At 42.7% G+C, this 15,614-nt stretch overlaps 2 protein-coding genes and 1 long non-coding RNA gene across 4 annotated transcripts in view; 1 reads left to right on the top strand and 2 right to left on the bottom strand.

Moving 5' to 3' along the window:
- Window positions 1-10,834, bottom strand: part of LOC139375185 (ATP-dependent RNA helicase TDRD9-like) — a 32,769-nt gene extending 21,935 nt beyond the window's left edge. Inside the window, exons 1-13 of one of the 2 annotated variants that reach the window (XM_071116742.1) lie at window positions 10,070-10,834; window positions 9,858-9,947; window positions 9,642-9,738; window positions 9,260-9,410; window positions 8,904-9,107; window positions 8,677-8,780; window positions 8,507-8,573; window positions 8,351-8,388; window positions 8,122-8,202; window positions 6,379-6,559; window positions 1,738-1,832; window positions 1,548-1,615; window positions 816-1,037 (exon numbers count right to left, since the gene is read on the bottom strand). In XM_071116742.1, the coding sequence (XP_070972843.1) occupies window positions 816-1,037; window positions 1,548-1,615; window positions 1,738-1,832; window positions 6,379-6,503 (510 nt within the window). In that variant the 5' untranslated portion in view covers window positions 6,504-6,559; window positions 8,122-8,202; window positions 8,351-8,388; ... (5 more) ...; window positions 9,858-9,947; window positions 10,070-10,834. Of the gene's footprint in view, window positions 1-815; window positions 1,038-1,547; window positions 1,616-1,737; window positions 1,833-6,378; window positions 6,560-8,121; window positions 8,234-8,350; window positions 8,389-8,506; window positions 8,574-8,676; window positions 8,781-8,903; window positions 9,108-9,259; window positions 9,411-9,641; window positions 9,739-9,845; window positions 9,948-10,069 lie in introns of both variants that reach the window. The other variant, XM_071116743.1, reaches the window with a different exon arrangement.
- On the top strand, window positions 2,760-5,155 carry LOC139375190 (protein RD3-like). The gene is made up of 3 exons (XM_071116753.1): window positions 2,760-2,845; window positions 3,484-3,812; window positions 4,792-5,155. Exons 2-3 carry the CDS (start codon window positions 3,505-3,507, stop codon window positions 5,153-5,155), a joined length of 672 nt encoding a protein of 223 aa, XP_070972854.1. The 5' UTR covers window positions 2,760-2,845; window positions 3,484-3,504.
- Window positions 10,835-11,802, bottom strand: LOC139375191 (uncharacterized). Its single transcript, XR_011627762.1, has 3 exons — window positions 11,654-11,802; window positions 11,024-11,074; window positions 10,835-10,902 (listed from the first exon to the last, which is right to left on the bottom strand). It is a non-coding gene; the product is annotated as an uncharacterized lncRNA (long non-coding RNA).
- Between the last annotated feature and the right edge of the window lie 3,812 nt (window positions 11,803-15,614).

A 15,614-nucleotide genomic window follows, 5' to 3' on the forward strand; every position in this document is an offset into this window, starting at 1 on the left:
ATGTGCTCAGTGTGAACCTGCTTTCATCTGTGAAGAGCACAGGGCGCGAGTGGCGAATTTGCCAATCTTGGTGTTCTCTGGCAAATGCCAAACGTCCTGCACGGTGTTGGGCTGTAAGCACAACCCCCACCTGTGGACGTCGGGCCCACATGGAGTCTGTTTCTGACCGTTTGAGCAGACACATGCACATTTGTGGCCTGCTGGAGGTCATTTTGCAGGGCTCTGGCAGTGCTCCTCATGCTCTTCCTTGCACAAACGGCGGAGGTAGCGGTCCAGCTGCTGGGTTGTTGCCCTCCTCCACATCTCCTGATGTACTGGCCTGTCTCCTGGTAGCGCCTCCATGCTCTGGACACTACGCTGACAGACACAGCAAACCTTCTTGCCACAGAATGTGTTCCATCCTGGATGAGCTGCACTACCTGAGCCACTTGTGTGGGTTGTAGACTCCGTCTCATGCTACCACTAGAGTGAAAGCACCGCCAGCATTCAAAAGTGACCAAAACATCAGCCAGGAAGCATAGGAACTGAGAAATGGTCTGTGGTCCCCACCTGCAGAACCACTCCTTTATTGGGGGTGTCTTGCTAACTGCCTATAATTTCCACCTGTTGTCTATTCCATTTGCACAACAGCATGTGAAATTTATTGTCAATCAGTGTTGCTTCCTAAGTGGACAGTTTGATTTCACAGAAGTGTGATTGACTTGGAGTTACATTGTGTTGTTTAAGTGTTCCCTTTATTTTTTTGAGCAGTGTATATAGATATATAGATATATATAAAAATGGTATCATCAACAAGGTGTCTGTGAGTCACTAACCTGGTATCCCACAAGACTACCCAGGGTGCACTTGCGCTCTCTGGCAACCCATCGGGCGATGCTGCTGGCGCCTATTTTGCGAGGCTGGGTGACCACAAGGTTACAAGGGGCATTCTTCTCACTGTAGTAGTCCAGGATGAACTGGGGCAGCAGGGTAGTCTTCCCACTCCCTGTGGCTCCACGGATGATCACCACTGAGTTGTTTTCAATCAGAGAGATGATCTGGAAATACATAAACACAGAACTGCACATCAAACTCAGTAGAAGGAATGAAAGAACATATTGCAGCCATTTAAAGATGAACACAATATATGATTCAACAATCTAAATTATAGTATATAATACATTATTCTAATCTGTTTTTTATATTCACAAAGTCACAATAACATTAAAACATTCTGATTTTGCTCTTGTAGGACAATACATGTGAATCGGAGTATGAAATGAAAGTCTGAAAAACACATCTCTTCACCAATGGCCAACTAATGGCCCTACTTGTGTGCATGTGAAGACATTCAGTGGGCAATTCCCCCTCTTGTTGCACTCATGGCTCCATCAGATAGAATCAGAGCTCACCTGAAGCACACTGTAAAACCTTGAGTGGTGTTATGACCTGAGGAACTGTTGCTGATGACCAAGTCTATGACCTGAAAAAGTCCTGACATGGCAGGAGGAACAAAGGCATACGTGTGTCAGTTTGAATGCGTGCGTGAGGCTACTAAACTATTTTACCTCCTGTCTATTCTTTGTGATGGGCAAGCTGGGGTACTCATAAGTGGTCAATGGAGGTGGAGGTGAACCTAGAGTTGGAGAGATGAGGTAACACAGAAAGGTTTGCTCAATGCCTTTCTTCATCGTTGAGGAACAAAAGGCATCCAATTAAAAGCCAAATTAATTGTATAAATATAAATGTGTAACTCACTCGCCAAAAAGTCAGGCTTTCCTGTCTTGTTCCTCAGTCCTCCATCTGAGTCATCCCTCTTTGGACTGCCCTGCTGTTGGGAAGCTTTTGCAGGGCTATAAAGAAACATGTGTGTCAAATCAAACGTCTGACATTTCAGTGTAAACATACACACAAGCAATTAAGCATCAAAGGGAAAAAAGGTAGGTCAAACAAAGCACCCCCCCCCCCATAGGTCTACTATTAAACAGCAACAGGCTCTTCATATTCAAATACACAAACCAAAGCCATCTCCAGGGCAACAGACGTGTGAAGAATCCAGTCTGAAAATGGCTTGGGAAAAACGTGCGTGTTTTGTCTCAGCAAGCACACTAGTAGTGAGTGGTGATAATGTGGCTTTGTCACTGTGAATAAGTAACGTTATGTGAGTAATGCTAATGAGCCTTCGTCAAGTCAAATAGTTCTCCCCCTTGCTCTTTTTGAACTACTTTCTCCCCTCACATCACCCTCCCTCTGCACTGAAATCCCCCTTTCACTACTTGCTCGGTTTCTAACATTCCTCTGTCTCTTACTCGCCCTCCCCTTCATCTCTCCCACTCCTCTCATTCCGTGGCTGGGCCAGTCAGGCCTGGGGCAATGTGGCAGGGAGAGCAGTCCCAGTCATCTCAGCTTCTCTCTGGGCAAGATGAAGACTTTATCTACACAGCAGGCAGACACACTGTCAGAGCTGGGAGCAGCTCACACACACACATTTATATGCACACGCGTTGACTGACTTACACACGCACTTCAGCATCTAACCACAAAGCAGCTGACCTTACAACAAAGCAGCACAAAGGAGAGTGAGGTGAAAGGAGAGGAGACAGCACTGAGTCAGAGGAGAACAGTGAGTAACTCTGCTGGAAACAGTCCAGAGGACAGGAGAACAGGAACAAGTGAAGAGGACAATTACGCAGTATAGAGAGGAGAGAAAGAGGACCATTTGATTGTCCAGTCAGAACCAGAGAATGGAGACCTCACGGACAGACCCATGGAGACAGAGTCCTGGAGATGGTACTCTGTGAGACGCCTGCCTTGATCTCTCTAGATCACTCTGTCTACATCTTGCTCATCATTGCAGCATTCAACAGTAAGTACCAACCATGCAATGGCTTTTTTTTCTCTTTTCTTTTCTCACTACATAGGCTATTTGCAATGATCAGAAAGTTCCAACAATAAAAAAAAAAAAGCACTCATCTAGACAATAGGCACGAATCAGGAATCTCAATTGCATTATTTGAAGAAATTAGCTAGGACAGGCAGGTTTAATAACAAAACAAACTATTTTTCTTGTGCTTTAAGACATTGCTGCCAAGTATACAGCACTGCATGCCCTGTTCACGTAGCATGACCTGTGACCCCAGGCTGTCAAATCTGTGTGTAGCTCAGCTGTGAGGTACAGAGAGAACAATCAGTCTGAGGAGATTACTACACACCCACACCTGGGCATCCTCACCTGAGTGAGAATGCCACTGAAGGCAAATCAAGCACTGATGATGACAGAGTGTCAGGGACCAGGGATCAGCTTGTGTGGAGGTGATCCATTTCTAACTTTCAAAAAAGTTGAGTCTTCAGTCAATAGTACAATTGCAATCTTTGAATTGTTCTGTTAGAACAGATTTTGGGAGAATTCCTTGACACTCGTGGCAGCAGTGTACAATACTTGTGGCAGCAGTGTCAATACTTTTGCTTCAGATGTAAAAACACTTTTTTCTCTTCTCATTGCAGTAACCACAGCACTCCTCCGCCATGCCCCTGTTCAGCTGGATGAAATGGTTGCGTGCTGAACGAGAAAAGGTGCAGGATGAAGGGGCATCCACAGGGTTATCACCCAGCTGCACACTGATCAGGGAGCTGCTGTGGCACGTGGAGGAGAGGGAGTGCATGGCGCGGGAGGTGGAGCAGGAACACAAGCTGGCCCACAACACCGCGGGATACCCCCACTGGCTCCAGAGCTACCCCAGTTTACGCACGCTAATCCCCGCATCGGAGCGCCGCCAGCTGGAGCACTTGTGTGCCCAGATCCACCCTATGCACACCGCTACAGTGCTCTCCAGGTACATCGTACAACACTCTTCATTCAGTACCCTTTTCATATTAGCAAAATGTGTCCAAAATAGCCACTGCCCCCACACCAGGATGACAAAAGGCAAAAGAGACAAGAGTCTCAAAGAGAGGGGGGTAGAGCAAAGCTGCCAGGGAAGCCACTTTGTGTTATTGTCACAGAAGTAGGTTACATGGGGTGTGATCATGCAAAGGTGAAGGGGACCCTATGGGGCTGAGCACAGCAAAAACAACCCACAGGGAAAGAGCTTTCCATTAGCAGTATCATATCCCTATTAAAATAAAAACACAAACCCCAACATTTTACAGTGATGGTGACATTTGTATGAACAGACTGAATTTGGTATTTCTGAGGGGCTAACTGAGGAATCATAATTTAAATAACCTTTAAACCCACCATGGGTCCAGTAAAAATGAATGTAAATTATATTGAACAAAAATGTTAAATGCAACATGCAACAATTTCAAAGATTTTACTGAGGTACAGTTCATATAAGGAAATCAGTCAATTGAAATATATTAATTAGGCCCTACTATATGGATTTCACAGATAACTGTTTTTAAAGGTAGGGGCGTGGATCAGAAAACCAGTCAGTATCTGTTGTGACCACCATTTGCCTCATGCAGCGCGACACGTCTCCTTCACATAGAGTTGATCAGGCTGATGATTGTGGCCTGTTGAATGTAACAAGATCGCCCAATTATTCCGGGAATATTATTTGGTGTGACTCTTTCACTGCATTTATTTTGTCTTCTTTGCAAAATGTCCTCCTGAAAATTAGAGATCGGAGCGGGCGCATAAACACGACCTCAGCCTTATCACCTCACACAATACATGATACTTTGATGAAATAGTTTCAGCATCATTTGGTCAGCTAGACCTAATGGATAATTGAAAGCCCAAACAGTTTCATTATTATGGATAATGCAGTTTGGGTTAAATAGTTTATTAACCCACTATCTCATTCTCAGGTTCCGTGACGTGCTGGCCAGCAACAAGATCCTGCCCTGGGAGCTTGTGTACGTCTTCAAGCAGGTGCTGAGAGACTTCCTCAACAAAGTGGAAGGGGAAGAAGAGGAGGATCACATGCCGGAGCCAGAACTGCTTGGGCCAATGGAGGCCTGGACCAACAGATACCAAATGAAACAGGGATTTGTCACACCTACTGTGCCCAACTGTGGTGAGCCCCAGAGAGAAGAGATCCCAACCATCTCTGGCTATGTGGACCGTACCATGAGAGGCTCTTATCCTTTCATTGCCCATAGGGTCTGGGACCTTCCCTACTACTACCCAGTGCCACACAACTCCACAGAAGCCTACAGCACCCCACTGTGAGAGCGGGTGGGGTGGTAAAGTAGTACCCAACTCATGACCTTACTAGCTTCTATCCTTGTTAGGTCATGACTGAAAGAGTTGTCATCTTAAAAAAATATGTTACAGATTCATTTTAATTAATGGGACTGCAACAAAATCTTGCCCTGGACCAGCACTTGCATGGGGGCAGATTCATACATACAACAATAGATACTGCTAGCTAACTGAACTAGGGGTGCATCTCAATAGACTACTCGGTTACTCTAGCTACTACTGTAACTTAGAAAGCTACTTAATTGCACTGGTTTAATAAATCAACCCGTGCCTATGAATTTTGGCACCTGGCTAGTTAGGTACTTTACTGTGTTAGTATTACTGTAGTAGCTAAATAATGTACCTAATAATGTACCTATGTACCTAACTAAAGCAACGTTCCTTTCATATGTTAGCTAGCCAGCCAACAAATGTGAACAAGTGTGAAAGTTTAGGTTCCATCCAATTGGCAAAAGATTCCCACCATATTTTTCTACCAAATTGTATTGTTGCCGCCAAAAGCCTGTGCGTAAAGACGTAGTGCACATACAAATACATTGTGTGGTTCAATTACCAAGTACCGAATAAAAAATACAAGTGAAATGTGTTTGCATCGCATTGAACTCTACTGATGGTTCTCAAAAAAATCTGGGTTATGTAGCTATACAACAGCGCACTCTGGTATTAACACGTGTGCACTATACAACAGCAGTAGATAACGCTCCAAGAGCGCATGTATAGCCTACATTTATGAGATTATGGACAAGCGCGGCAGCCAATCATCGATGATCATGTCACCTGAACAAGACCCTAGATATTTATTAAAATGTGCACTCATCACACTGTAAAATTAAATGTATTTAATATGTAGCCTGAAACTGCATGCTTTTCCCGATACATCTAGTGAGAGGACCACGCGTCATCACGTGACTCCACATTTACTTCGATATGGTTATTCTATCAATATTTGCTTAAAAAAATTCAATCATAATTCAAGTTACAGACAAAAATATCACACATTGTCTAGCAGATTTGAAGTTTCCGGAAAATGTTTGTTTTCATCTGGCCTGTCAATGGAAACCTGGTGACTACAGGCAGACTTTACGGTCTATGGTGCAAGGGAGCATGTGTAAGCTAGCTAACGTTAGCTAGCAAAATGTAGATGGAATTGCTAGCTAACGTTAGCTAGCTAGCTAGCCAACTGAACTCACCTCTGTATTGATGACTCCTCTAACTTTACTTCTTTTGGAACTTCATCCGTGATTAGAATGTTAGCAAAATGGGTCCCTAATGTAAACCATTCTGTTATCTGTTCTGCAGTTATTGCTTTCTTCATGTTTCATATGTTGTTCACTCCAGAGACCGCTGATACGTTTTCAAGGGTGGATGTTGCTGTAGAATTCTAAATGAGTTAATCATCGGTTCAAAGACACGTGACAGTAGTACACCTGCTGACTCTATGTCTGAATCAAACATCCCATCTGGTAGCTAGGGGTACTGTCCTTTCATACTCCTAATGTAAACAAGAAACTAAAATATTCATTTATTCGATTATATAATTAACATAAACCATATTACCAAGACATTAGAGTAATGAAGAGTAGACAGAACCCATACAAAAGCAGTAGACCCAATAACAGGGAATTATCTCCACCCATACTATTCTCCGAATTTAGAGAACAAAGGTGAGACTAAATATTAACATTAAAACTAAAATCACATTTTATTGGTCACACAACTATACAAATAGACAAGATACAGATGTTAGCAAAAACAAAATAGATATGTTGCTAGGGCAGAATCAACAAGGAAAACATCCAGAATTTGCCTTTATGAATGATGATCTGATTAAATGTATACACAGTCAATTTACAGTTACAAAATATATTTCATCCAGCATAACAGTTGTTCAATCATGTCACAATCTACCCTACATATGGTATCTGTGATTGATAGCCCCTGTGGTAAATACTAGGGCTTGGCGATATATGGACCACCAAAATTCATATAATACAATATGAAGGATGATGATGTAACCATAATTATTAACTGGGTGGTTCGAGCCCTGAATGCTGATTGGCTGAGGTATATCAGACCATAAACCACAGGTATGACAAAATATGTATTTTTACTCAATTATGTTGGCAACCAATTTATAATAGCAATAAGGCACCTCAGGGGTTTAGCCATGGTATATTGGCCAAATACCACACCACCTTGGGCCTTATTGCTGAAATGAACATCTGATATGAAGACGCAGCTGAGCCTGTGGCACGGCCTCCCTTTGAATGTGACCCAGGGAGGCTACAGTTGCTGCAGAGAGGTAGTGAAATACTCAAATCCAATGATATGCATATCGCAGTTATACATATCACAATATACACAATAGATTCCCAACCCAAGTAGAAATATATTCATACAGAAATATGAAAAAACATGAAGACATTTTTCTTAGAGAATCACAGTATTTGAAACAGGTAATGTACTGTACTGACCAGTTTATCCTATTATGTGATGCAATAACACAGTTATTGGTCAACTTAAAAAAGGGTGAAAAGGCTTTCTGTTTGGGGGACATGTTCACAGTCAACAAGAAATGTTGAGCAGCCAAATAGAATCTCTCCAAGCATTTTCTCAGATACTCATTTCAGATCTGAGGATTTTATTTCCCTTGAAAAATTGTGTTTGTTACTAAAAGTCTATAAATGCAGTGAAATGCCCCCTCAGTATTTCACTGCTGAGGCCAAGTCTCTTGATGGTAACTATAACACTTACAAAAAGTAAACATGCAGCCAGGTGATGAAATATTAAATATGATTATTACCACTTGAAGTTTGGTGTTCTTTGAGCTTGACCAGGTACTCAATCCTCTGCTTATGGTTCTTATGGCCCACAAGCTTGCAGTTCTCCTCAGACAGGTAGGGGACAGGTTTGCCGACATTCAGACATCTCACCTGAAGCAGTCACTCCTGGTCTCACTCCTTCCGGCTCACCTCTAGGCAGCGGTTCCTCAGCTCCTGGACACTGGTCTGAGACTGGGCCAACAGCAATTCCTGACTCGTCAGTCTAATCATCACCAACAATCAAAAAAATACTCGGGAAAAAATGAATTTGCATACACACTACACAAGTATAGTCCACATAGAATCTGTGTGATAAGAGAACAAAGTGTTATTTGCATACCTTTCCTGAGCCTCAGTGAGCCTCTGTATGACTATTCTCTACAAATTAAAGGAAATTAAGAAATATGAAAAAGCACCTATTACAAATAATGGTATTTCCAAATGACTAAACTACATTTTCAGGTGAACAGGGGAGTTGAGTGATTGATACACAGACCATTGCACTCCTCTCCTCCTGCAGCTCTCTCAAGACGTTCTGATGAATGGCCTCATTTAAAACATCCCTGTCAATTAAAATATATACATCAGACACTTCACAAATCAACAGCCTGATAACACTTGGGTTGCAAAAATCCATCGGTAAAAATTAGATTTGAATGGACTAACCCATTTGTGTTCCCATTCTGAGCCAGTTGGTTCTGCTTGGCGTAGAGCTCGTCAAAAACAGCTTGAATCTCCATTCGCACCATTTCCTTCTCATTCAATTGACCCTGTGGGAAATCATCACAGACTAGTTAAACATATATATAACTAGTGTTATATCAATGTGTTAATTAAGTGTCTCAAGATTGGATGTTTGGCATTCATCATGACATGCAGTAAACAAACCACACCTTGAGCTTCTGGATCTCCTCGTTCTTGGCAGCCCTTTCATAGTTAAGCTCAGTGAGGGGCACCTCCATAGTCATCATGGTGGAGCGTCGGCTCTCCAGCTCGATAACCTGTGGAAGCACTTTAGGGATGACGGATGACTGTGGAACATGATTGGCACTCTCACCTCTGACAGTCCTCTCAACCGCCTCTTGCTGTTGTTTTAACTGTTGAAAAGCAGGTAGGGAAATCACATAAACAGAGATAATTGTACAATCTATTTTGTTTGGTCTAAAATTTGACATTTTCCATGCTACTGTAGCCCTTGATTTGTTTTCAGTGGCTCTTGTATGTGCATAGGAAAAAAATGGCCTGGTACCTTCCCCTGGAGAGTGGTAGCCTCCTTCTGGGCAGTCTGATACTGTGAAGCTTGGAGAAGACCTGCCTGCTCATCTAACACCTTGGTGAGTCGCTCCACCTCCTTAGTGGCATAGACTTAGTGGCATAAACTCCTCCTGTAACACCTCCACCTGAGGACAAAACATCCATCCAGACGTTGTCATAATGGTGGAATTCAGTCATACAAAAAGTCTGGGTGGCCATTTTATTAATTGTTCAGCAGTCTTATGGCTTGGGGGTAGAAGGTGTTTAGGAGCCTCTTGGACCTAGACTTGGCGCTCCGGTACCGCTTGCCATGCGGTAGCAGAGAGACCAGTCTATGACTTGGGGTTGAGGTTGAAAATGTCAGTGAAGATACTTGCCAGGTGGTCCGCGCATGCTCTGAGTACACGTCCTGGTCTGTGAATGTTCACCTGTTTAAAAGTCTTGCTCACATCGGCTAAGGAGATTGTACATATCCTATAAGAACAAACCAGGTAAAAAAAATAATACATTGGTAAACTACAGCAAAAAAATGTAAGTATAGAAGTTAAAAATGATAATGAATTAAGAGGTACATAAATTACTTGAGTCAGTACCGTAAGGTCTTTGACACCTGCAGACAGCATGGCAAGGCCCTGATCCTTCTGGCCCAGCTTACTGCAGAGGTCCCTGGCCTGGTTGATCAGCTCCAGGACAAACAACACAAAACAAGAGACTTCTGAGATTAGATGTATCAAATACATGAAAACTGAATTATATCCCCAAATAATAGTAATTAATGGCAGGTCATTTAAGTGAGCAGACTTACTTTTTCTCAAGGCTGGATATGGTCCCATTGGCAGTTGTCAGATTTGGTTCAAGGCTTGCCATATTAGAAGTCTTTCAAAGTAAAAATACAAACAAAGGCCGGGCCAATTACAGTTGATTGGCGATTAAGATCCAATTATGTCAAACAGTTTCCCTGTATTTGACAAAACTAAAAACACATACTAGAGATAACAATTTCTAAGAAATATAAATAAAACACTACATTAACCACCATGTACACAATAACAATGAATGAATGACAGGTTTGTTTTTGGTTTTGTGTAGTCCAGTCAGACACTTGCTTCTTTAGCACTACATTCTGCTCCATATTCTGAACAAGCTCTCTAGGGAGAAACAAATCAAACATGTCAACAAAACATTTAAAATACACTTCAAAAAGGTCTCATCATGCACAAATAGAAAATATGCCTTTATACAACTCACTCTAAAGTGCTCTCTCTAGCCTCTCTCAAATGGGGGGTCATATTGGTTTGTGTGTTCTTTCAGACTGAAGAGCTTTTTGTCAATTCCTACAATTCAACCAACATATTCATCAATAAAAACTAATCACACTCAATCCTCCATAGGGGATAAACTGTAATGTCATACAAATGAGACAGGTAGGCTCTGAATGTCCTTAACAGAGAAGCGGGCTTGGTTGGTTTAAAAAGGAGCTGACTGACAGTGATTTGGGCCTGCTGAGCTATGATGTCCTGCTGGTTGTCCTCTAGCTGCTGCCTGGACTGGTCTGCCTCAAACTTGGCCTCGGCATGGATCTGGTCAAAGGCATCCTGCAGGGACCGCTGCTGCTCCAGGGGCTGCTCCCACTCCCACCTAAAGGAGAGTGAGAGAGAAAATGTGAGGGGGTGAGATGAGTCTGCAAACTATTATGGTGAAAGTAAAATTGTGTCTGGGTAGAGAGAGCCAGAGCTAGCTGCTCCTTCAGCTTTTTCACCTCAGCCTGTAGCTGCCTCACATTCCCATGCATGTCTTCGTTGATCAGGGCCTGATAAAGCACAAGGAATCACATGAGGAGATACTCACTAAACAACCACAAATACAGTATCTATTACAATCAGTATCACAGTATCATGGTGGCAGATAGCCTAGTGGTTAAGAACATTGGGACAGTAACTGAAAGGCCACTGGTTCGAATCCCAGAGACAGCAAGGTGGAGAAATCTGTCTATCTGCCCTTGAGCAATGCAGTTAACCCCCAACAATGACTGCTCATGGGTGCCAATTACGTAGATTAAGGCAGCCCCCCGCACCTCTAAGATTCAGAGGAGTTGGGTTAAATATGCAGAAGGCACATTTAGGTTGAATTCATTCAGTTGTGCAACTGACTAGGTTTCCCCTCCTGTATGGAGAAACGTTTTAGTAGCATATTTAATAACTATTGCGATAAACCCAACTTTGCATACTAATCTTGTTTTGATTTCAGTTTCCCCAAAGCACTTGGGTGCACATTGGCTATAATCTAGGTCTTAGCATTATATCTAAGAGAGTCCTGCAGGAAAATAGTTGTTATGTTAGCACACAACAGGAACGCCAAGAAAGCAAGAGCTTTTTTAGAATCAATTTACCCAAAGCAAGAAGGGGAGTTTGAAGTCCCTGTAGCAGATATGCCTGCTCTTCCCATTGGACTCATCCACCAGTGCCATGATCACGAGGGAGTGGTTGATGCTGCTTGCCTCTTGAAAGAGGAGAAAAGAGGGGGTTGATCTCAGAGGAGGGATAAAAATATAACAAATGAGTATACACAATAACAGATTCACGGTGGAAATTAGCCTTCTAAAGGGTTTGTTGTGTGCTGTGAATGTTCAGTCAGCGGACAGTACTCCTGCATCACCTTGAGTCTGTAACCCTCTGTGTGTGTGTGTGTGTGTGTGTGTGTGTGTGTGTGTGTGTGTGTGTGTGTGTGTGTGTGTGTGTGTGTGTGTGTGTGTGTGTGTGCATGTGTGTGTGTGTGTCTCTCTCTCTGCCTCTCCAACCCAGCCAGGTCCACCAAGTTCAGCTGGGATATGCGGATGTTCACCACCTCCAGCAGCCTCCTTGGACTGCAGAGTCATGGTGAAGCCTGCATAGGACCGCGATGACTCCCTGTTCATGGAGATAGAAGCCACACGCCTATTACACCAGCCTATTGATAGCACCTGAGAGGGAAGCAGGAGAAACAAATTCAACGCCAACAGTTCAACGTCAGTCAAATCAATCCTACACAATAAATTAAGCGAGTATAATTTACGCTATGACAAAAGCAAGTCATTGGATCAATCACATGAAATTATTTAGTACCTGGTAAGCTTCAGCAGCTGAAGTGACAAAATGTTCTACAGCCCCTTCCACAAACACCCGCTTCTTGATGTTCTCTCTGAGGAACAGGTTGGCTGAATCGCTGTCCAGCAGATCATAAACCTGCTCGTTGTAGATCTCAATGAAGGAGCGATTGCACAGGAAGCTCTTGGCATTTCCAGACTGTCAGGAAAAACAAGGTTCATCATAAATCATTAAATCATCAATCTGAGAGAACCGATAAAACAAAATCACTGGCACTTCTCATATTTCAATGTCAGTTACTTTCTGTTCACCCTTTCGACCTCCTTGCTGATGAGGAACAACAGGTACTCCCCCCCCCCCCCCGTTGGTCATCAGTGAAAGTTGTCGCAATCAGACAGACCTCGGGAATACAGAATCCTGTTGCACACAGAGAGAGGAGACGGAATAAATGAATCAATTAAAATGTAGCTTGGTTTGACTTAAACCTCCAGGTTACAGCAACTGTAACAGTCTGTCCACCAAAACAGACCTGAGTGACGTCCACATCAGCAACATGGTCATAGGTGAATGTCCGCGCAACGGCTTGATGTGCAGGCAGATGGTGTTCGGAGAGGTGACAGAGACCTTGGTATCCATCAGTGGTTAGGCTGGTCCCATGGATCAGAGGTCTCACCCGCACAAACACTTTAATCGAGTCAGTGTCACCACTACATTGCAGAACACAAACATTAAAGGGTTAGCCAGTTTCTACTTCTGGCTGCCAGTTTCTACTTTCTTGCCAACTTCTTCTAGAATTGTCATGACAAACATGAGCCACTGGCAGTACTTCTGTACAGCACTTTGAGATATCAGCTGATGTAAGAAGGGCTATATAAATACATTTGATTTGATTTGATAAGTTTCCAAATGAAGCAGGGCAACTCATGTCAGTATGTGTAGAGTGAGTCAAGTTATTATTAAATTGAAGACAATGGCCAGCTCTTGTGAGAAATTAGCAATAACATTAAGCCACATTACCTGTTGGTTACTTGGTCATGCTACATTGAGCAACAGCCAGATTTTGAATCTGATAACAGAGACGTACGTATACAGTGAGCTCCAAAAGTACTGGGACAGTGACACTTCTTGTTGTTTTGGCTCTGTACTCCAGCACCTTGAAATTGAAATGATACAATGACTGAGGTTTTGTGCCATTTAGAAATTATTGGTAAATAATGTATTGTCATTTGAGTCACTTGTATTGTTAAAAAGATTAGGATATGTTTCTAAACACTTCTACATTAATGTGGATGCTACCATGATTACAGATAATCCTTAATGAATTGTGAATAACGATGAGTGAGAACTTTACAGGCATAAATATCATACCACCCCAAAAATGCTAACCTCCCGTCATTGAAATGGCATCTATACTAGTAACTTACTCAATAATCATTATTCACGATTAAATCAAGAGTGTTTAAGTGTTTAGAAATCCTATTCTTATTTACAATAAAAGTGACTCAAATGGCAATACATTATTTACCAATAATTTCTAAAGGGCACAAAATAATCTATAACAACCAAAACAAACAGCAAATGCATTCAACAAGTTTGTAGCATCTCAAGCCTGATGTAATCATAGAGTGCTAGGAATATGGGACCAAATACTAAACTTTTAACTACTTTAATACACACAAGTGAATTTATCCCAATACTTTTGGTCCTCTAAAAATAGGGAGACTAGCTATGTACAAAAAGTGCTGTAATTTCTAAACGGTTCCCCGATATGGATGAATATATCCTCAAATTTAACCTCAGTCATTTTATAGTTAGTTATACAACGGGTGGTTCTAATCCTAAATGCTGATTGGTTAAATCCTCATTCCAGCCATCGTCTATTCCACAAGTTACCACATGCTAAATGTATGAAGTTAATGCCTATTTAGTATGTTCCATCTGACTGCACAATCCACTGTCTCATCAGCCCAGCCAGGCAATTTATACACTTGATCTCCAGTATAAAAAGCATTTAGACATTTAAGTGATAATGCCCGAGAAGCCGGTGTTTGCAGGATATAGTGGCACGGAGGCTGGAGACAAGTCGAGGGCTGGCAAACCATGCCAATATGTCCTCCAAACACCGGCTTCGAGGGCATTGCCACTTTTATAAAACGGGTTACCAACATATTAAAAATTATTATCATTATTATCATTAAAAATGTTATTTTGATTAATTTATTCACACAATTCCATTCTTCCACCAATGATGCAGGTCGAGGAGGCTATTTTTACAAGATTAAGGGTGGAACACAGCCAGTTGAATAAATCCTTAAATGTGATAGGAAAGCATCCAATGGGAAAGTGTGATTATTGCCAGGAAACAGAGACCATGGAGCATGTACTGCTACAGTGTGGGCAGTATCAGAGGGAAAGAGAGAGGCTGAGATCTAAACATCCTCTCACTGTCAACTGCGTTTATCTTATGTGTAAATATTTGTATGAACATAACAAGATTCAACAACTGAGACATAAACTGAACAAGTTCCACAGACATGTGACTAAAATAAATTGAATAATGTGTCCCTGAACAAAGGGGGGGGGGTCAAAATCAAAAGTAACACTCAGTATCTGGTGTGGCCACCAGCTGCATTAAGTACTGCAGTGCATCTCCTCCTCATGTACTGCACCAAATTTGCCAGTTCTTGCTGTCAGATTTTACCCCAATCTTCCACCAAGGCACCTGCAAGTTCCCGGAGATTTCTGGGGGGAATGGCCCTAGGTCTCACCCTCTGATCCAACAGGTCCCAGACGTGCTCAATGGAATTGAGATCCGGGCTCTTCGCTGACCATGGCAGAACACTGACATTCCTTTCTTGCAGGAAATCACTCACAGAACGAGCAGTATGGCTTGTGGCATTGTCATCCTGGAGGGTTATGTCAGGATGAGCCTGCAGGAAGGGTACCACATGAGGGAGGAGGATGTCTTCCCTGTAACGCACACCGTTGAGATTGCCTGCAATGACAACAAGCTCAGTCCGATGATGCTGTGACACACTGCCCCAGACCATGACGGACCCTCAGCCTCCGCTCCAGAGTACAGGCCTCGGTGTAACGCTCATTCCTTCGACAATCAATGCAAATCTGACCATCACCCCAAGTGAGTTAAAACTACGACTCGTCAGTGAAGAGCACTTTTTGCCAGTCCTGTCTGGTCCAGCAACGGGGGGTTTGTGCACTTAGGTGACAATGTCTGTGAGGACTTGCCTTACAACTGCAGGTGTTGTT

This window comes from Oncorhynchus clarkii, chromosome 19, assembly GCF_045791955.1.
Source record: "Oncorhynchus clarkii lewisi isolate Uvic-CL-2024 chromosome 19, UVic_Ocla_1.0, whole genome shotgun sequence".
Lineage (NCBI taxonomy): Eukaryota > Metazoa > Chordata > Actinopteri > Salmoniformes > Salmonidae > Oncorhynchus > Oncorhynchus clarkii.